Source organism: Falco rusticolus, chromosome Z (assembly GCF_015220075.1).
Source record: "Falco rusticolus isolate bFalRus1 chromosome Z, bFalRus1.pri, whole genome shotgun sequence".
NCBI lineage: Eukaryota > Metazoa > Chordata > Aves > Falconiformes > Falconidae > Falco > Falco rusticolus.
Genome location: NC_051210.1, coordinates 50,018,362 through 50,040,487, shown reverse-complemented (window position 1 = coordinate 50,040,487; position 22,126 = coordinate 50,018,362). Strand labels below are relative to the sequence as shown.

Sequence of the window (22,126 nt, the reverse complement as noted above, 5' to 3'; positions counted from 1 at the left end):
AGTTACAGGATGAAGACAGGCAGAAGTCTTTCAAACAAGCTTTTGAACTCTATTCAGTGAGTTTAGCAATTCCTCAGTCTTGTCTTACCTTGAAGGGTTTCAAATCCTCATTTTAGAATTTGCATATTTCAGCATATCACAATTCAATATTTGCAGGAGGGGCCTGGGAAGCAGGACCTCAAGTAACAATCAGTTGGAAGGAATGTGCTCGAGCTTGTGGGCCACAAGCCCTGGTGATAAGGGACATGAGGAATACTGAAGGGTATAGAAACAGGGACTAAATATCAAGTTGAGACTATACAAGGAATAAGGCGGTGTGTTTGTCAGCTTGCACAAGGACCTGGTGCAAGAACTGCAGACACTGTTATCTTTAACTATTGCAGAATTGCTAAATAGCTAGTGTGAGGTCTTTGCACAAGTTGCCATGTAGTTATAGAATAAGCAAGTTTTTGAACCTATTAGAATAGGATGTAACAAGCCATTAGGCTAATTAAAGTGACATTTGCTTGCATCAAGCTGTGTCCTATCTCTCAATTGCAGCAAATATTCTGTGACTAATCTTCCTATCATAGCAGTATGCATCCATAAAACATCCAGGCCTGCATGTCTATAGTCTTCCATGTTCCTTTCATACTCCATCCAGTTACAAGTCAACAGTTTTCAAGTACTTAAGACAATCTACTTTATTCTGTAGCACAAGTTCATGCTGTCCAAACAGTGCATGTACACTTTGTATATGCACAGAACTGTGTACAAAGCACTGTTATTCAATGTAAATATTTCTAGTCTTTCTAGCTACTTTGTTAAATCGAAATTATGCTGCTGAGAAAAGTAACCAAAAATGGTATCAGCCTATACTCAGTATATTAGTAGAGGAACCTAAGGACAGCACAAAAAGCAGCTGTTTTTTGTTTTATCAATATTGAGTTTTGTGGTATTAGTCATCAGCTATAATTAAATTATGCATTCATTAACTACTGCTTCTTTATCTTACCGAAACAAAGCTCAACCTACCCTCCAATGCATAAAATACGACCGCTATTTAAAAGTAGAGGAGATTGGATTATAACCAGAGCAATGTATGACTGATTTCTGTAGTCATTTAGCATATGCCATGTTTATTAAACAGTCCAATTTTTATTTATTAAAGAGTGCAATTTTCAGAGCTGCAAAGGTGCTAAGGACAATTTAATATCTCTGGAACTGAAAACACTTAGGTTTGCTACAGGCAAGTAGAGTAATCACATTAGGTTTCCAGAGAAGGAGTGACAGGAAGAGGAGAAGAAAGGGCTAGAGGATTTAAATAAACACCCCAAACATGATTCTTGTTAATGAATGTGAAAAAGTTAGAATTTTGTTGTTACAAAAAGGTGAAGGGGACCTTTATCCTCCTCTTCATCTGAATGTTTACCTTGTTCTCCCTTTCTTCTGCCCTCCCACCAACTGTGAGGATGGCAACATCACGTTTTCGTGGTGGTGGCTTCTTCGCTCATTTGCGGAATAGTTCTTGAGAATGAGTCAGTTTTCTTCCTATTGTCCCACCCCCCCAGTTTCTGGCAGAATCTTCTCTCCATTCTTACGCTTGATTCATTTGATAAATTATCTTCCAAATGCAGACTGCTCATGGTATCACTCAACTGGCTTTGCAGCTCTACAGTAGAATAATTCTTATCTGTTCCTTTTTTTCTGATGGTTGAGCTCCAGCTGCCAGACAGAGGAGGAAATGTTTTCCAGGTAACCCTGTGCATTCCACAACCCAATCAAAAAATCCATAAGCATGGATTGATAGGTCCTACCACTTCTCAATCTGACAGAAAAATGTATGGCTGTCCCGAACAGTTTTTCACACTGATCCCTTTTCATATGGATATTCTTAGGTTACTTCTAAACAGAACCCACCAGCTGTCTTCTGCTAGAATCTCTAAGTCACTGAAAACTGACATCACTTAATTACTAGGTTCAACTCTTCCCATCCTCCCACAACAGAACCTATTAGTTTAAAGGAGCTTTTTACTCTCCACTTACGTTAAAATAGAAAAAAAAAAGGGTGGGGGGAGAGAACAACAGAACACTGCAAATCAGTTTGGAATTTTTTCAGGTATTGTCTTCTCTTGTTAGTTTCAATGTACTCCTACAACTTGCGTACAACACATGTTAAAACATACTCACAGTTCAGATACTGTTTCTTCCTCTTGCTTACGCTTTCTTTCTGTTCCTTCCCTTTCATGCTGGCCTCTTGAAGCACATCTTCTATAAGTGCTCAGGCAGGTCCTTCCCCTTTTCTTCTGTTTTTATATGAGATTTTTGGATTGGAAAGAAGAACAAGATTATTAAATCTTTGTTTCTGTTAACAGGTGAACTTACCTATGCTACATATCTTTGAAGCAACACTGCTTCACAGAACAATTCAACAAGAGCTGGCTTTCCCTGCAACTAAATACAAAACCTCCAAATATTGCTATGTTCTGAATTTCTGTAGCCCTTTCTTCTTTTCTAAGGGAAGGCAAATATCCTAAGCATCAACAAAATTAAGACTTCCCAGTAATTAGCTAGGGACAGCTTTATACCTTTCAAAACCTTGATTTCAAGCCAAATTCTCAGACACACCCAAGGAAAAAATGTCTGTGTTCAAAGGAACAGAAATCGAAAAAAATTATCAAAATAAGTTACATTTAAATTTTAAATATATTCAAATCCTTTTCAACAAATAAAGTGTCTTAGAAAAGATGCTTTTCTTTAAAAATACTAAAGTTCCTGAAATAATTATTTGACAAAATGAAGTTCTACATCCTTTATTCTATGAATCTGTATTAGTCAGCCACAGGGCTCAGACCTTTACCAAGTTCTATCATTACCTTCAAGACAGATCTGCAGTGGTTCTGCTTTCCTCTATAATAAATGTATCAGAAAAACAAGATTATACCTTGTCACCTTTTTCTTCTCCATCACCTTCAGAATCAGAAGCTGATGCAGAACCCACTTTTGCAGTATTTCTCCTTTTTGGTTCAGCCTCTTTCTTTCCTTCCTTTTTGTCAAATTCCTTCTTTGATTTCTCCTCTTCTTTCTGACTTTCCTCATCTTTTTTTCCTTGTTTTTTTGGCTTTTCTTCTGGTCCTTTTTTCTTTGCCTTCTCCTCCTCCTTAACACTAAAATATGACCAGTGTTTAGGCATATCAATTGTCTACAGTGAGTTTAAAATATCACATTAACTCAGGAATTTGGGGTTTTTTTGCCACAGAATATTAAAAATTATGAATTCATTAAATCTCAGTTTATTTAATGACTCATGAAAAAAACCATCAGTCTTCCTAAAATTATAGCTCACTACCTATGCAAAAAAAGAAATGATAGCATGGAGGCCTTAATGAAGCTAACACTAACATATGTGCAGAGATCCAAAACCAGGGAGTTAATGTTCAGAAGTTTTCCGCACACATCTGTCTGCTGGACCAAGAGTGCATACACCATAAATTAGTTTTATGAAGTATACTTAAGGTGTACATATGCTGAAGTTATGCATCCGCTAATCTATAGAAAACTACACCAATGCCCAGCTTTCCTTCAGTTACTAGAACCACTAAGGACTTGACACAAGACCCTAAGAGGTTATAAATAAAGTTAAACAAATAGTGTTGGAATTTCATCACAAGACTTCTGAAAAAATTTTACAAAAATAATCATTTTAATTTTGTCTTATCTTGTCTCCTCCCTTAGTAAATGTCTTTTCCTCTTCACTCAGTATACAATTATAGAAAGAATTTTGCACAGATTTTACAAGTTAGGAAGGTTAAGATCTTCTGTCTCTTGTTCCAGAAATGTGCTACCTTGAGTTACTCTGTATTTATCACTTGAGCTATAAATAACATCAACACAAACAGTAACTCACACTGAATATTCAAGGGGCAAAACCCTGTCAGGAACTCAGTATTAATTGTGAAGTCTTAACAAAAGGAACAACACAGTTTACAATGAAGAAGCTTTATATTAAGAAACAGAACTTACAAGTCACACTCTGAAAGACAAGATACTTTCACAGACTTGGGTCTCCCTCTTGGTTTTGGAACCTTTACTTCAGAAGCTAGTATTTATATAGAAATAAAAGGTTAGTCCACAATCACCATCTGCTCCTCATCTATAAGGAAAGATTCTCCCTCAGACAGAAGCTACACTTAAAAGTCAAAAGAGACACTAACTTTGTTATCATAAAAAAATCAAGTGTTAATTGAATACCAAACTTCAATCAAGATCTCTTTGAAAAATTGAACTGTTAGTATTTTTCATTGGTTAATTAAAAACTTTCGTTTTTTTAGCCACAGGCTCCAACTATAAATTCTTGTGGGTTTTGCACTCTGTGCAGTTAGAATTTGCTTCACATGTTGCATAACTAGTATGAACAAGACTCAAATTAGAGAATGAGTAGGTCTGAAATTAAGAGAATGGAAAGAAGCCATTTAGTGTCCACATTTGTCCACTCTGCTTAACAGTATTTTTAGATTTATCATGGGGCTTCCATCACTTTTCTTGATAACAAATCACTGTCGAGAAGTTCTGCCACCACACTACAGTATGCTGCAAAATTGCACTTCCTCAGATTCATCACATTATTAGGGGACTAGACAAATACTGTTATCTGCCTTCTTGGCATTTATATCCTCCAAATACTTGCCCAATACCACAGTGAACATGTGGTTAGGAAACCTAATACTCAAGTATTGGGACTCTTGCTGATGTTAGCATGGAGTGCTTAAGCAAGAGATGCATGCATCATATCAACACCAGAAAATGCTGCATAGTACATCTTATAAAAAGGTATTTTCTACAGAAGGTGAAATAAGCTAAACCGCATACAAATATTGATGAATACAAATAAAAATGAAATGGGGGGGGTGCGCAGGGAGAAGGGGAGCTGAAGTAATTCTTTGTTTCCTCAGTTTCCAAGGTAATCAAGCCTAGTTAACTGTACTTGCACTTTCTAAAAGTCATTTTCAAATGGTCAGCCAATACAGATGAGTATAAATTGTTTCTAGACCAGATGCTCATACAATGTACTTTGGAAGGCAGTTCTCGCAGCACTAAGTAGTAGCTAATAATCAATTCAAGAATATCTGCAAGCTTACCCAAGAATTGCAATTAATTAGATCATTGCTACTTTGAAGCAAGCATTGCAGAACTATCACCAAATGGTTCTTATTATACATCTTAAAAAAAGCACTTCTATCTCCTTTTCATTTCAATCTACAGACTGCCTTAAATATCTTTTCAAGCAAGTCTCTCCAGCTTTGTTTTTACTGTTCTCTGAGCTCCACCTACAAGCTGTGTGTCCCCCTAGTTACCTTATGTTTTATGGATACTCTAACACAAAGTATTTTACAGACCTTTAATGAATATTAACTTTTATGGAGCAACAATGCACAAAGAGGTTATATCCCATCTCCGCACTTCAGCGGTATTCTATAAAGAAGGTTTTTCTAAAGATGATACTTGTACCCAAAACCAACGAGTCATACTTAGAAAACTGAGCATTAATGCTAACACTTTAAACCCATTTATGTCATAAATTAGTCAGTTTGACATGAGGTGTTTTCTCATTACAACCTATTAGCAAAGACCACATTTAGCATGAGAAAACACTCCAGTAGCACTTTGCAGTAAAGAGACAGCTGACTAATTTTACTAAGACATTTCTGGGATAAAAAAAATAAATCCTCCTTTTCAAGTTACCTGCTGGTCGTCCTCTTTTGGGGCTTACTTTTGGAGACACTGGCACAGGAACTGCTGCTGCCTCCTCAGCTTCAGCTTGTTTTACAGCCTAATTTAAAGAATGGATTTTTGTAAGTGAAAAAACACAGGGCACCAATATCTCAGTTCCTCTTTTGGGGCTTACTTTTGGAGATACTGGCACAGGAACTGCTGCTGCCTCCTCAGCTTCAGCTTGTTTTACAGCCTAATTTAAAGAATGGATTTTTGTAAGTGAAAAAACACAGGGCACCAATCTCTCAATTACTTTCTCAAACAACAGTTTTAAGCTCCTAGAAATGCATTATTATGCTATTGCTTGTACAGATGAAAAATGTTTCCAAATATAGTAACAGCTTGTATTTAAATACCACTAATTTCACTCTCTCCATACCATCACATAGTAAAGTTTCATGTAATTTCAGCCAGCCCATTCAACTTCAGAATAATAAACCATCTTGGTACAACAAAGGAAAAACATTATTTGTAAGTATTTTTAGGATTACCATAACAGCATGCCAAAACCAGTTTTAAGCAGGTTAAGTTCATATTTCCCTACACACCCCATCACCCATATAGAAATACTCTTTGAAATGCTATTACCTCCCCTAGCTGCATCAAAGTGATGACAGATGGCCAAAGAAGGAATATTAAATAATCCAAGGAACTCATAAGCTAACACACAGACACAGTGACCCTGTAGAGTCAGTGTTGTAGAACTAGGGTAAGAAATACGTTTTCAGACCTACCAATTGCTGAGACAAAGTACCTGAAAGTAACTTATCCTCATTACAACATAATAGTAAGAGTAACCTCTGCTGAAGCAGAAACTTTGAAAAGGCAGCCCCAACACTGGAGCATGCGTATTATATATACAACTATGTAAGGAGTTACAGGAAATCATGTACAATGACTAACATCTCCACTTGAGAAGCATATAAAGTTGCTGTAAATAAACCTCCTAAAACCAGGAAAAGATGTGCTAGCTTTGTGGATTTACTACCCAGCACCCATCTTGGCGCACACATGAAATAAACAAGTATCTCGACTCTGTTGATCACCTTTCACGCACCAGGTGAAGTACCTTCCTTTAGGGGCAACGACAGTATTAAGCCAGTAGATGGCGCTACTCGGAAAAACATCTGCCTCCAAAAAGCACTACAGCCAATTACTGGCAAGGAAAAAAGGTATGTTGCACTAACTGAACATAATGACCCCCCATCTACATAGTCATTTTATGGAGTTTGGTTGTAAAGACAGATAGAACTCATCACAAAAGAAAATCCTGATGAAACAACACATCTCCCTACAGAAACATCCCATATCCATACATGCATGAAAACAAGAACTGAGAAAAAAATCCCAAACGGAGAAAATGTTCACTGGATTTAGTATCCTGGATGCAGGTGCATCAGCTAGCAGCAACAGAGAAGTTATAAAGATAAATAGGTACTTGTTTGTATTATTTGTGGGCACCTATAATAAGACAATTTTAAAGACTAGAGACCAATCTAGAACACAGTAGAAGCACACCTTTCATACTGTGCTTTTCATCAGCCTACAGAAAGTCTTCTTAAATGAAGACAAAATACCTGCTAGAGTGCTTTTTTCACAATCCTAGGAAAAAGAACACCATGTTTTTAAAGGCAAGTAAGAAATATTTGAAGTCATGTAACTGCATATCCAACTCTTTTCTGACCCACAGGCATACACCAAATCCCTTGAAATGTTTTTTTCTGTTCAGCAATGGCCTGTAGTAATGCAAATTTCTTATTAAATCCCTTGCCCCATACAGCACATGCCAAATACAAGCCTGTCAGCTGAAGCTAGTGTGACAGTGGAAATCTTAAGCCTGCAGTGACTTCTGATGCCAAAAACACCCCACCTCAAACAAAAAGAAAAATGCACCACAACCATACAATTTCAGTGTTTTTTGAAAATGCAAAGAATGAGATCTTTTTGTGTGCCATCTGTGAGGCTTCTCTTGTTTACAAGCTGAAATCACTTTTATGCATAGTCACAGACATTCATTCAACTTGTTTCAGACTGGAGGCTTTCTTTGAATTTTATTTTAGATTTCTATGTAAGTCTACATATTTTTAAAAAATAAAGTATTATTTAAATTATGTGGTTTAAATATTCAAGTCACTTCTGCAATAGCATCCAGGCACTATCTCCCTTTTCCATTAAGCAAATGATACTCAGCATGTTGCTTACCTGTGACAACATACTAAAGTTAGTTACCCTGCACTCATCCCATCCCTGCTATCAGCACTAATGTTACAAATTAAATGGTTTCAGATTAAAATTAAACTCTACCCCACTTTAAACTAGTTTTCAGTTGGGCCAGTTCCCCAGTCTGGCTTGCTGTGTGACCACATGAACAGTAAGGCTGGAGCATGCTGAGCAAGCAGGTGAAACTGCTTCTTTCAGAGGAAGTCCATTTTTTCCCAGGTTAAAAAGACCACAAAATCACAACCTTACAAGAAGAGGGAGTATTTCAGGTGTTAGTTCAGTATGACAAACATGTTAAACTTTTTCAGAGCTTCAGAACAGACTACTTTGTCAGTGGTCTAGCAACAGTTTATCTCTTAGTTTTTTCTACTTGGCAATGGAGTGTTTGGGAAAAGATGGGAACTGGTTAAGTTCAAACAGAATTAAAACTTGTAAAGCATCCTCTAGGAAAACCTCCATTCCTCCAAATCTTTCAGCCATTTGAAATGGGGGAGGAGAGTATCAAACACAGCTTACACATAGTCTGTCATTAAAGAAAACAATATCCAATATCACATCCAAAAATTCCAGTGAGGTGAAGTAATTAAATAAATTATATATAAAATAAAATACTTATATGGATATTTACAATCCATATATATAATTTATGTTTTCTTTTATATTATATATAGGTAATAAAAATAATTAAAGGAACATACTGTTACCTTTCTTTTTCTTCCTCTTCTAGGAACTTTAGGAATAGAATCATCACTCGTTTTCACCACATCCTGTCAAGGTTACAAATGGTGCTAAGAGTCTTCACAAAAATATATTTTTAATGATTCTAAGTATTTTCCACAACTGAAGCCTCTGGCATACAATTTAGACAAGAACCCCATAATATGTATGAAGACACCTCCTGCTTTTAAATTATTAAAGTCATTATTACCTAGTAATCAGGATTTGCTTCTGGAAGGTAAGAAATAAGTACTAAATAAATAATACTTTTAAATAAAGGTATGTTTTAGTCTAAACTCTTTCTCTAGTCCTTTAAAAAAGTACATTTGCAATACAAAGTGATAAAACCCACACTGTTACACCTGTTTTAATTGATCTTATAGACAAGCCATACTAAAAGGTTCCTAAGATGAAAGCTTCAATTCCTGTTAGTTTCAAAGAGAGGCATAAACATAAGTGAATACGTAAGTTTTATATAATTAAACAGCATCTGAGACTCTTACAGTAGTATTAACTATAGCTTCTTCGTAACAGATACACATTGTATTAATATGTTCTTTGGTACTCAGAAAAAGCTTTCACATACTTCTTTACTGTTTTTTTCAGAAGTTAGATCATCTTCCTTAGAAGTACCCAGCTCCTTCTCTTCCACTCCAGGTACTGTAGTTAAGTAACTATCCTGTTTAGAGTGTAACTGTAAAAAGAGTCAATATAGAGTAAAAGAACACATTTAGAAGTATTTCATAGTGAAAAGAGAACACACTAATAACCATCAGGCTGGTTTTTACTCTGAATACTTTGTCTTGGACACAAGTTTTAGGTACACATCTAAAAGCCTAAGGCAGGGCCACTTTTTCCAGTACATGATTGTTGATGGTTGTCAGAACAGGTTAAAAACCAGCAACATACCATAGTGGATCTTAAAATTTCACTTTGTGTTCATGATAATGTAACTACACACTACACTTTTTCACTGTATCACTATTACCTGAACACTTTTAAGTGTTCATGTCAACATTCTACATTTTTTTTGAACACTGGCAATGCAACACAGTTTTGACTTTAAAAACAAAACATTCAGTCACTTACTTTCCGGACAGTAGGCTTTCTTCTTTTAGCTACTGCTTTTTCTTCACTTCTTCCAGCAGGCTCCTGACCACCTTCTTGAACAGCTTCCTTGATGGTAGCGTTAACAGATGGATGGGACTTCAATACAAAAACATCAAAAATGAGATCCAAATCTCCTCCTGAGCTACAATAATGACACTGAGAAGTGTTCTACCACCGGTACATTACTGAAGGAAGCATCATGCTAAGGAACCCCTTAGCAGAACTACAATAATATTACAACATATCTTATTTCATTACTTTCCATTTTTCTATTTAAATTGCATCATCATTATCAAATTTCCAAGCTCTAATGCTGTAACTTCTTTTCACACTAGAAATAGTGCAATTTAAGTTTTCTCTTATGTATAATTTTAAAAAATTGGGTTCGGTCAAATAAAACTTGTGATGCTATGGTCAAGAAATGCTTTTTTACATGAGACAATCTTAAATGAGCCAACTACCTGTTCCTGAAAACATGAGCAGAAAAGAGATCATGATAAAAGCTAGAGACATCAAGTCTGAAACATGGAAATACAGAAAGTAAAGCTAAAATTACTCTTTTATTCCATTACATTATGTATCACGTTCTCAATCTTCACCATTACCTCCTTCAAACAAAGCTGGCAGAATGCCCCTGACTCTTAATTTTTTCCCCGCACTGAGGAAGTGGGTTTGGATTTAAGCCCAAGCCACAAGCTCCCTTCTGCCCTCCACCTCCCTTACTAGCATTTACAAGCAACATCTGCAAAGTATAAATAATGCTTTCAGAACATTCCAGCCAGTTCTGGCAGTTAAACAGAAAAAGCAGCTCTCGGAAGAACTTATCAAGGCAAAATATGCCCAGTAAAAGAACAGGGGGGGAAACATGCAAGTGAATTCCTCTATATGAATAGCTGACAAGTCTGTCCCTTTAATATCATTACTGTATCCAGAGTAAAAGCCCGACTTTGCCAACTTTTCCATCTGATTACCCAATCCCCTCTGACCTTACCTGCTGTGTAGCCAAACACGAAATTATCTACTCCCCTTGAATTTTTAAGGCTCTGACAACTGAACTGTCTTCCCTGCTACTGTCCAGTAACTGTGCTTCACTTAACTCTTAAGAATATTTTCTAAACCCAATGAATTGCATGTGGATCAAATATAGAGATGGAAGAAATATCTTCAACTACATTCATTCATCTCAGACCTCGCTAAAAAAAAAAATCTTTTCCACTCACCAATGTGTACTGAATGCTGCAACATATTAATAGGCTGTTATATACTAATATATAGTTAGAAAAGCATACTGGCAAGACACTGTTTATGTTACCTACCTTTCCTCTCAGTCTTCATAAACAACTACTTCATTTTTGAGATCACTTGCTGCCTACACTGCCATTTTCCCTGGTGTAGTGTGTGGGAGAAGATCAGGCAGGTGTCAGCACCTACTGCCAGCCACCTGTGTGGAACCCAGCCTAGGATTGCCCTGAGCTGGTCAAAACCGGTTCCAGCTGGCTCAGCAACAGGCAAACGGAGCCACACACACCACACACCCCCAAACCTGCCCGCCAGGAATGCACAGTGCCTTCACACCACCACTGTGGGAAGGGAATCACTGAGGAGAGAAGCACCTGCCTGAGAAGGGCTGAAGGTGCTGCAGAAGGGGCTGCTGACACAGACACGATGCCTGTGCAGGGCATGAGGGACACTGAGCCAACTGAGATGCCAAGGCAGGAGGCACCCAAGGGGTCACCCAAGCCAGGCTCCATTCCAGAGGAATTGCCTGAGCAGGGACAGAAGGGTTGGCAGCCCACAGAGAAGCCCACACCTGAGCAACTGAGTAAGAAAGGAGGAACAGCAGAAGCAAAGTAACCCCTACACAGTAGCATCAGTCTCCTGCACTGCCATCTCCTCACCCAAGGGACCAACTGCCATGTGCAACAAAGGGACTGGTGACTAGTGAGCAGAGTTGGCTGGAGGGAAGCTGCTGTGTTTTCTCCTACACATTTGTTTTTTCATGTTACCAGAATCAGTAACAAAAGCTTATGTGAAATGGGTAAACTGTGCCAAAGCCCCCAGCACGAGTGGTTCTGTTGCCTTACCATACCCCTCTGGCAAAGATGGGAAGGAAGGCCTCAGAAGCCAATTTCAACCACTCTGCTACCCTTAAAACAGGTATCAGCTTCCCCATAAACTCCCAGTAAAACTGACTAAATACCTGCATCAAGCAGTCTTAAAACTTCCTTCCCCAATCAAAATATACAGAAGCCCAACCCCTCAGAAAACCCTTAGCTGTTAATCAAGATAGCCACAGAGACTGTTATCAAGCAGATAAGCATCCTTCCCTTTTTACTAGAAGTGAGAAACTGTACGTAATTGTTTCTCCACTTTGAGAATAGGATGCTAAAGCAACATCTTCATGAACAGGAAAACTGCCACATAGTCAAAACATCAAGGAAACCAACAAGAACTTTAAAGTACCTCAAGTGTCATCATTGTGAACTGTATGTTATCCTGCAAAGTACTGAATAAATAAAGCTAATTTCAGCACATAAGCTGAAAAAAGTAAAATCAAAACAAAAACCAAACATCACACTACAATTTTCTTATTCTTGGAAAAGTGGGATGTTCCTCCATCTCATCTATAATCTTTGGTGGAACACTGACATAATATTGACATTCTAAGAATTAAACCCAAAAAGTAGTGCTTTGTGAAAAACCAGGAAGATCCCTGACTGATTAACCTGACAAAGATAGTAAAGCTATCTCTGAAACATACCCTTATCGGCAGTTCTATTTCACATGAAGTAACACTTACTCTGTTTTAGATCCCAATTTTACAGACTGTCAAAGCCAGTCAGCTGCATATGTGTTCCTTCAGCACCAACAAGAACTGCCCACAAGTAACAAGAGCTGGCTAAATGCTGACTAAGGCCTTGATTTAGCTTTATGTCCCTGCAAAGACAACATGGGTAGGCACACGCAGTCCAGAAGGTTCCTGCAGCGCATTGACAATAATATTTTGATGCAGGTGGTGATGCCAATGAGGTGAGGCATGCTGCTGGACCTTGTACTCATAAACAAAGGAAGACTTTGGAGGTGTGAAAATCAGGGGCAGCCTTGGCTGCAGTGATCATGAGATGGCAGAGTTCAGCATCCCAAGTGGAGGAAGTATGACAACAAGGAGGACTGCAACCTTGGACTTCAGGAAAGCTAACTTCAGCCTCTTCAAGGACCTACTTGGAAGAATCCCACGGGTTAGGGCCTTAGAAGGTAGGGGAGTCCAAGAAAGCTGGCTAGTAGTCAAGCATCACTTTCTCCAAGCTCAAGATCAATGCATCCATATGAATAAGAAATCAAGCAAAGGAGGTAGGAGGCTTGCATAGATGAGCAAGGAATTTCTGGCAACCTCAAACAAAAGAATAAGGTTTACAGGATGTGGAAGAGGGGACAGGCCACTTGGGAGGAATATAGGGATGTGTTCAGAACCACAGGGAGGCAACATGGAAGGCTAAGGTTCATTTGGAATTAAATCTGGTAAGGGAGATCAAAAACAAGGCTCCAAGTACATCAGCAGGAAAAGGATGACTAGGGAAAACATGGGCCCACTGCTGAATGAGGTGGGTGCCCTGGTGATGAAGGACACTGAGAAGGCAAGAAGTTACTGAATGCCGCCTTTGCTTCAAGACTAACCCTCCAGTTGCTCTGGAGGTAAGAGAGGAAGTCTGGAGAAAGGAAGATTTTCCTTTGGTTGAGGAAGATCACATTAGAGCTCACTTAAGCAAACCTGACACCCACAAATCCACAGGCCCCAAAGGGATGCACTCCCGAGTGCTGCGAGTGCTGGCAGATGTGATTAAGGGCTGTGATCAGCAGCACAGTCTGGCCGGAGGCCTGTAGCCATGGTGCTCCCCAGGGGTCAGCACTGGGTCCAGTCCTGTTCAATTCATCCACCAGTGACCTGGATGAAGGGACAGACTGTCCCCTCAGCATGGTTGCTGATGACACAAAACTGGGAGGAGTGGCTGGTACACCAGTAGGCTGTGCTGCTGTTCAGCAAGACCTGGACAGGCTGGAGAGCTGGATGGAGAGGAACTTTATGTAACAAAGGCAAGTGTAGGGTCCTGCACCCGGGGAGGAATAATCCCACACACCAGCACGGGCTGGGGCTGACCTGCTGGGAGGCAGCTCTGCGGGAAAGGGCCTGGGAGTCCTGGAGGACAGCAAGCTGCCCCTGAGCCAGCAGTGGGGCCTGGTGGCCAAGGCGGCCAATGGGATCCTGTGGCGCATCAGGAGAAGCATGGCCAGCAGGTCAAGGAATGTTATCCTGCCCCTCTACTCTGCCCTGGTGAGGCCACACCTGAAGTGCTGGGCCCAGTTCTGGGCTCCCCAGTTCAAGAGAGGCACAGACCCGCTAGAAATAGGCCAGTGGAGGCCTACCAAGATAAGGGTACTAGAGCATCTCCCTTATGAGGCAAGGCTGAGAGAGATGGGCCTGTTTAGCCTGGAGAAAAGACGACTGAGGGGAGATCTTATGAATGCATACCATTATCTAAGTGTGGGTGTTAAAGAGGATAAGGCCAGGCTCTTTTCAGCCGTGACAGCTGACAAGACAAGGGGCAATGGGCAGAAACTGAAACACAAGTTCCATCTGAATATGAGGAAGAACTCGAGGGTGACACAGCACTGGAACAGGCTGCCCAGAAAGGCTGTGTAGTCTTCTCTGGAGACATTCCAAACCCACCTGGACATGACTGCGCAACCTGCTCTAGGAGAACCTGCTTTACCAGGGCGTTGGACTAGATCATCTCCAGGGGTCCCTTCCAACCCCAACCATTCTGTAATTTACTCCAACTTTTTAACAATGCACAGCACAGGCTAGAAAGAGAAGTCTATCAAAAGAAAGGCTTTCTAAAGTTAGAGTTAAAATTCAGAAGGAAATTTGTGCAAGTTTACTGTATTACTTCATTCTGTAATTCAACCTGGTTCAACCCTTCTGCTCAAGCAGTGACACCCAGAGCTGGCCAACCAGAACCATTTCCAGATGGCTTTTGACTATCTCCACAGATGGAGACTCTACAGCCTCCCTGAGCAACCTGTGCCCATGCTTGTGGGTATGTCTCTAGCATCATATGCCACACATGCTCACCCACCTTCATAGCAATAAAACCCACCTGCTCATTTTCAGAGGGAACCTCCAGTATTTCAGCTTGTGCCCACTGCCTCTGGTCCTGTCACTAAGCACCACTGAAAAAAGCCTGGCTCCATCTCTCTTCCCCCTCCCTTCATGTATTGTATACACTGATGGATCTCTCCTGAGCCCCCCCAGGGTTGAATAGTTTAAGCTCTCTCAGGCTTTCCTCAGAGCAGAGATGTTATGCTCCATCATCTTTGTGGCCCTTCATGGGACTCTCTCCAGTATGTCCGTGTCTCCTGTACTGAGAAGCCCACAACTGGACACAATATTCCAGTTTGAACATTCCTACTAAGAGCAGTTTCTTTTTCTAGTAATTTCAAGCCTCACTTATAGGAGCCGATTTTCAATACAACTTGCAGAAAAAGATTTTTTTTAAAACAAAGCAACAGGGGGGAAAAAATAGCAAAGAACAAGCCAATGGCTACAAGACAGAACCTGACCAGTTCACAGAAAGCATCTGTGTAGGATCTGCCACTGAAGTTGAATGAAGTATCTGAACAGAACTCAAAAGGTGGAAAGGACTACCCTGCAGAAAAGCTGCCAGACTAGGAAAGCAGTCTGAAAGTATCTCTTGACAGTATGTTGTGTCTTTCCAATTGGAAATGTATTCGGAATGTCTGACATGCTACACAAGCAATGCAGAGCACTGCTTAATGAAGTTACTGATTCCTGCTGCGAAACAAAGTATTAGACAAGCTTGTTTATACCCCGATTTTCACCTTGTTAGAATGACTGGTAACATACACCTCACTTAAGGTTCACAACTGCCTCAGCCACCCACAGAGCATCTCTCCTAAACAGTCACAAAGAAAAAAGCAAGAAGGTATACAGACTCATTCTGCAATATCAGAAAGAATCTGTCCCTTATTAATGAAGTCCTTCCCACTGTGCTGAGGGGATCCGCATCTTTCCATATTCTGAAGCAGAAAAAATGCACATCTGGAATACATTATCTTACCTCTCAACTCTACTTCAGAAACTCTGAAACTCTTTATCCATGTTCTCCTTCAAACTAGAAACATAGTAACTTCAGATACCTTATGAAAGCAGGGATTCACTGGTGCTAAAATGGCAATCTGGCACATCCTGCAAGAGCAGGAAGTAATACCAAAAGAAACCAATTCTTTTTACTATTACTGCAGCTTTCCCTACAAGGCAATGTGATCAGGGTCCAGTGCACACTGCAAAACCAAGAGGCTACAAAGTGTTCACAGCAGGTAGGCAAAGAAAATGAGCAAGACAATTTCTTGATTAAGTTTGGGTCTTTCTATGGGCAGCACTGCATAGCTCCAGTTTAAGCCTGGAAGATTTACCAAGAAAGCATGAAATGAGGAGCAAATCAAGGAAGTCAAGTCACAGTTTGGGGGCAAAATTCAAGCATCACAGTGTTTCCAACCACTAGAAGGATAATACTATACACTAAGGATTACTTTATTACAAGGATACTTGTGGAGAAAAGCACTTGGGTTTAGAGGACAGAAAGAAGTAGTTGACTGAGATTCAAAAAAACTACCACTTTTCAAGCACAGCTGTATAGTTCCAAAGTTAAGTATCTGAGAAATAGACATAGTTATAAGCATATATATAGCTGTAAGTAAAACTTGATGTATACTGTAAAGTGTTAAAACTTTTAGCCTTGTGTTCCCAAACTGTCCACATGATTCATCACAAGCTTGCTACAATAAACAGGTATCTCCATTTAAACACCTTCCACCTCTTATGACAAATATTAGATTTAAAGTATTTTTTAAAAAACACAACTGGTCTAACCCACAGCTGAACAACAGCACTAATTCATTACCCTACAGCTGGGAAACACTCCTTGCCTTTTTCCCTCCCCCACTCCCCACAACAGCACAGCAACAAAGATTTGCAGCCTCTACATACAGACTCATTTGCAGACTCTTACCTGCTGATGAGAAAACTTCACTCTGGGGTTGTTGTCGATTTCCCACAAACCTTCATTAAAACCCTTTCTTTTATTTGGTTTGCCATATTTATCTTTATTTTCAAGGTAAGGGAATATGTCCTTTGGTCCCAAAAATGCCCTTAAGGAGAGAACAAACAAGAAAAAATTTCATAGTTTAAATGGTTAGTTTTTTCAAAGCAGTAAGCACCAAATTTTATTAAGATACAAAATTCATTACTACTGCAACAACTAGTTCTGCTACATAAGCATCTTTGGTTTTCTCAACTTCTGCCTTCAACAGCTCAAGTCTTCCATTACTAGCACCACACATACGGGACCCCTGTTTCCCAGGGCGTTGAGTGTCTGAGCAAGAAACAGCCAAAGCTGCATCTCAGACTGAAGCTGATAAGACACCTAACTACTGTAAAACGGGAACAATTAAAAACTGAGTAGTTTACAAACAAACAGAAAAAGCAGCTGCTTTCTTAGGAAAAAAAAAAGAGGCTTAAATGTTAATAAAAAAATCTTTGAATCTGGACAATGTAAGGCAAGAGAACAATTTAAAGGATAAAAAAGAGCTCCAAGCTAACAAAGAAAATCTTCTAAGTAATTGAATTAAAAATAATCCAGTTAAAACAAAATTTCAGAATAAGAAAAAGCAACACTTTCAATATACTGAAAGATAGTAACAGTTAAAGAAATGCATGGGCATACAAGCCAAACATATAGAAGTCTTCTTCACAGAAGAATCACAGAAATCACTTCTTAAAACAAAGAACAAGTAACAAGTTATAACAGAGTAGAGAATGCTTACTCTTTAATTCAACAGGGCAATGTATCTTGTCTTAGCATGGCTTACTAAAAGACAGATGTGAAGTACTAGATTAAGGCAATTTCAATAAATACTTAGTAAGATAAAGAAAAAGAAGAAAAAACCCAAAGCCTTTCCTCCCTTTCAGAGGGACCCGGACAGGCTTGAGAGGTGGGCCCATGCAAACCTCATGAAATTCAACAAGACCAAGCACAAAGTCCGGCACCTGGGTCAGGGCAACCCCCAGTATCGATATAGGTTGGGTGCAGAATGCATTGAGAGCAGCCCTGACAAGAAGGACTAAAGAAGGACTTAGGGGAGCTTGTGGAACAGAAGTTCATCATGGCCCAAAAATGTGTGCCTGCAGCCCAGAAAGCCAACCATGTCCTGGACTGCATCAAAAGAAGCATGGCGAGCTGGTGGAGGGAGGGGATTCTCACCCTCTACTCTGCTCTCATGAGACCCCCACCTGCAATACTACTTTCAGCTCTGAAGCCCCCAACAAAATGATATGGACCTGTTAGAGCAAGTCCAAAGGAAGACCACGAGGATGATCAGAGGGCTGGAGCACCTCTCCTATAAAGACAGGCTGAGAGACTTGGGGTGGTTCAGCCTAGAGAAGGATCCAAGGAGACCTTATAGCAGCCACGCTGTACCTACACAGGGCTTGTAAGAAAGACAGGGAGACTTTAGTACTGCCTGTAGCAATAGGACAAGGGGTAGTGGTTTTAGTCTAAACCTATCCTCTTTTATTTTAGATATTATGAAGAAATTCTTTACTGTGAGTTTGGTGAAACACTGGAACAGGTTGGTCAGAGCCTCATACCCAGAAGTGTTCAAGGCCAGGCTGGATGGGGCTTTGGGCAAACCTGTCTAGTAGGTGTCCTGGCCCATGGCAGGAGAGTTAGAACTCTCAAGGTCCCTTCCAACCCAAATCATTTTATAACTCTAAATGCAATAAACAGGAGTACTTGCACACAGAACTTCTATCTCTGACCTGTTTAAATATCATTTGCCATTTCCTTAAGAAAAAGCACAGAACTAAACCCACACCATTATAGGTTTTGATTCTTTTTAACAAAAGATTCAGACAAGAAACGTAGCACTGACTTTGAAGTCTTAGAAATCTACATTAGGACAACTAGTCATGCTATAAAGTAGCATAATTTGCAAAAAGACAGAACTGCATAAAATTCAGCATATTTACAATCAAATTTAGCAGTGGAAGAAATACAGTCCCTCAAAGTAAACACTATACAAATTCAAAATGCTAGCATGGCTGAAAGTACCCAAAGTTAAGTATTTTGAAAACTGCAGGTATAAAGCTGATTGCACTGCCTCATTTTTCTCTCCAGATCTTATAAAAAACCAATACCCACCAACCCCAAACCTCTCCAGAAAAAACACCCCAAAACATAATACATGATTATTTGTCTGTTTCTCAAATTTTGCCTATTTCATTGTCCTCAGCCTTACTGCATTTTGACAATCTAGTGTTAAGAATTTTGAGGATATATGAAACTATAATGAAAGTCCATTATTTAAGAAACAAAAACCTACCAGTCATACCACTGTGGGTACAATTATTTTTCTTCTGACAAGGAAAGTCTACATGGTATGGTTATGGTCTTACCAATGCCTTAAATAGCTTAAGCAAATGTTAGAGAAGCATGTCTTGTCAAAGGATTAATTTAGGAAGAGCTGGTCTGCTACTGAATGCTATAGTTTAAAATACACTGCACTCAGACAAGCAGTTAAGTTCTTGTCATGGCATTCTACAATGAAAATAATACAACCCTTAAATATAACAGACTTACGTCTCATGGGTGCCAAAAAAGAAAATAAGCATTTTATTCGCAGGTGGCTTTACTGCACCTTCAGGAACTTCATCCACCTAAGGAAAAGACAGACTATTACTCAAGTCACGTAACATTTAAGAACAGTCTAGGGGAAAATAAGTAAAAGGGGAAAAAAGCTACAGAGAAGTAAAGGAGGTCTCAAGATCTCTTTTTAACTGTAAATCAAAAAAATACAACAAAAATCAAAGACTTACCAACAATAAGAAATTACACCACTTTATGTTACGGCAACACTTTTCACATGACCACTTTCTTTACAAGTGAGAGACATGATATACAGGTAAAAAGCACAATTCAACTCCACCCAACTACTGTCCCTCTTAGAGCATAAGTAACAGCTAGACTTCCTACCCTTGGGGAGAGCTGGTAACTTGCCCAAGCCCAAAATATCAACTACAACAAAGAGGAAAGGTCAATAAGCGTTTACAAAAAAAATTCTTAAGCCAGCACCTTTTCTATGTATCTCATAATTTTATCTATGTTCCCACAACTGGCAAATGACCTACAGCCATCACAGAACTTGCCAAGGCTCTTCCCAGGGAGAGGGCAAAAAAGGGCCTGGACAACTCATTGCATACACTTCGGTTATGCTAGAAGCAGCACTGTAGGAACAGCTGACTAAGAGTTACTCTGCCATAACTTTATGTTTTTCTTTTTTTCAAAAAAGCACAATTATTCGGAACAGTATTTCCATACAGTTAGGTGCCTGCAGAGCTCCAGCATCATGCTACCATACAGCGCCCCTCACTTCTAAAAGTTATTATGCAAATTAGGCCAACTAACGACTCCTAGAGAGGTCTGTCTGTTACAGGAGAAGGGACACAAGATAAGCATAAGACAACAGCAAGCCAGAGCACAGCACAGGATATGCAGTGCGATTCAGAAGTCGCTGCCAACCACGGGAGTGCAACCGTGCCCTCCCTGGCAGGAGGCGAGGCTGAAGGTGCGACATGGTTGAGCCGCATTACTCTCCACAGGTGTCTGAAGGCGCTTCTTGCGGCACAAAGCGCCAGCGGCGGGGGAGGCGGCGCAGGGGCCAGGTACCGCGCGGGAGGGCGTTGCGGCCTGCGGGGGAGGGAGGGGGCGCCTTACCCTGGCGGGCCAATGGGGGTAACCTTTCATCTTGGCAAAGATCAAGTCTCCAGGTTTGTACTCGCGGCTCATGTTTGCTCCCGGACGCGACGCTCTGCAGCGTTCACCGGGACGCTGCTTGCCGTCCGACTACCCCTGTCGGAATAAACACACTGGGGCTGGGGAGCGGAGTCAAGGGCAAGACATGAGAAACATTAACAGCGCGCTCCCGACCGGCTGCCGAGGGACCCCGCGCCGCGCCTGCTCCCACCGCCGCCGGGAGCCCTCGGGGAGCCCCACGGTCGCGCCCGCAGCCCCCGCGCGCGGCATGTCCGCGGCTCCGACGCTGCACACAAACCCACGCGGGCCGCGCTGGGCCGCACGCAGGCGGGAGCGCCGCCCGCCCCCCGCTCGCCCGCCCCCGCGCACACACGGCTCGGCGCTGCTCGCCCGCCGCGGCCGAAGCTCCCCTTCCCCAACCAGCAGGGCTCCCGCCACACGGACGCGAAGCCCGCCTGCTCCCTCCCTCCCCCCCCGCCCCCATAAGGCGTGATGGCGCGGAAGGTAAACTCCGCCCGTCTGCCTACCTACCCGCCTGCCCATCTACCCGCTTGCCCGTCCTCCCACCGCCTCCACCGCGGCGGCCTGCCGCCTCGCCACCCACCGCGCTGGCGCCCGACCCGCAGCCCACCTCAGCCGCCTGCAGGAGCACCCGCCGCGGGAGACACGGCTGCGCTCCCTCCTCCCGCCAGGCGGGGCGGGACCAACCTGCACGCCGCAACCGGCCGCGGGGGTGTCCCAGGCGAATCAGCGCAGGCCCTGTAGAAAACAGACGACTTGGCCCCCCCACGCAAGCCTGAGGAGGACGCGAGCCACAACAATAAGCAACCACTTACCTAGGTGCCCCGAGATGGCAATGGAGGAAGGAAACGATCGAGTCTATTTAAGGTTTCTCCCCGCATCGTAGAAGTGGCTCCTCCCTCTTTCCGCGGGGGCGGGGCAGCCGCGGCGCTGCGGGGTTGGCGGAGCGGCGAAGGAGGAGCGGCGCGGCGCAGCCCCGCGGGCCGCCCTCGGCGGTAGTGCGGGGGCGGGGGCCTCCCGGCCGTGTGTCGCCCCGCTTCCCCTCCTGGCCGCAGGCGGCGGCCGCGGCCGGCCCCGCGAGTACGACCCACGCTGCTCCCGGGCTCCCCAGAGTGGGGCGAGCTGCGGTGGGGGTCGCGCCGGTGGCAGCGTGGCTGACAGACGCGGGGGCGGCGCTCCCTCGCTCAGCGCCACGGGCACGGCCGGGGGCTGGCACCGCTGCAGCCGCGGCTGCTGCCCCAGAGTTGTTTTCACCGGCGTCTGAGTCCGTGGCCTCGCGACGGGGCCCTTCCCAGCCAGGAACGCCGCCCCACTCGCAGACTGGTCACCACCCCTGGCCGTACCTTGGGCGGGTGTGTTGTCCCCACCGGTCCCTTTGTGTTTCTCCTGCCCCACGAGCCCTGTTACAGAGCCCCCCC

At 42.0% G+C, this 22,126-nt stretch overlaps 1 protein-coding gene across 4 annotated transcripts in view; it reads right to left on the bottom strand.

The window, feature by feature from the left end:
• PSIP1 (PC4 and SFRS1 interacting protein 1) overlaps positions 1–21,622 on the bottom strand; it is a 40,279-nt gene extending 18,657 nt beyond the window's left edge. Inside the window, exons 1-12 of one of the 4 annotated variants that reach the window (XM_037373668.1) lie at positions 21,524–21,622; positions 20,649–20,783; positions 19,515–19,591; positions 16,887–17,025; positions 9,778–9,894; positions 9,275–9,382; positions 8,676–8,738; positions 5,885–5,944; positions 5,722–5,809; positions 4,003–4,078; positions 2,924–3,146; positions 2,170–2,285 (exon numbers count right to left, since the gene is read on the bottom strand). In XM_037373668.1, coding sequence (XP_037229565.1) covers positions 2,170–2,285; positions 2,924–3,146; positions 4,003–4,078; positions 5,722–5,809; positions 5,885–5,944; positions 8,676–8,738; positions 9,275–9,382; positions 9,778–9,894; positions 16,887–17,025; positions 19,515–19,591; positions 20,649–20,720 — 1,139 coding nt within the window. In that variant the 5' untranslated portion in view covers positions 20,721–20,783; positions 21,524–21,622. Of the gene's footprint in view, positions 1–2,169; positions 2,286–2,923; positions 3,147–4,002; positions 4,079–5,721; positions 5,810–5,884; positions 5,945–8,675; positions 8,739–9,274; positions 9,383–9,777; positions 9,895–16,886; positions 17,026–19,514; positions 19,592–20,648; positions 20,807–21,318; positions 21,445–21,523 lie in introns of those variants that run through there. The other 3 variants (XM_037373670.1, XM_037373669.1, XM_037373671.1) reach the window with 3 other exon arrangements.
• Between the last annotated feature and the right edge of the window lie 504 nt (positions 21,623–22,126).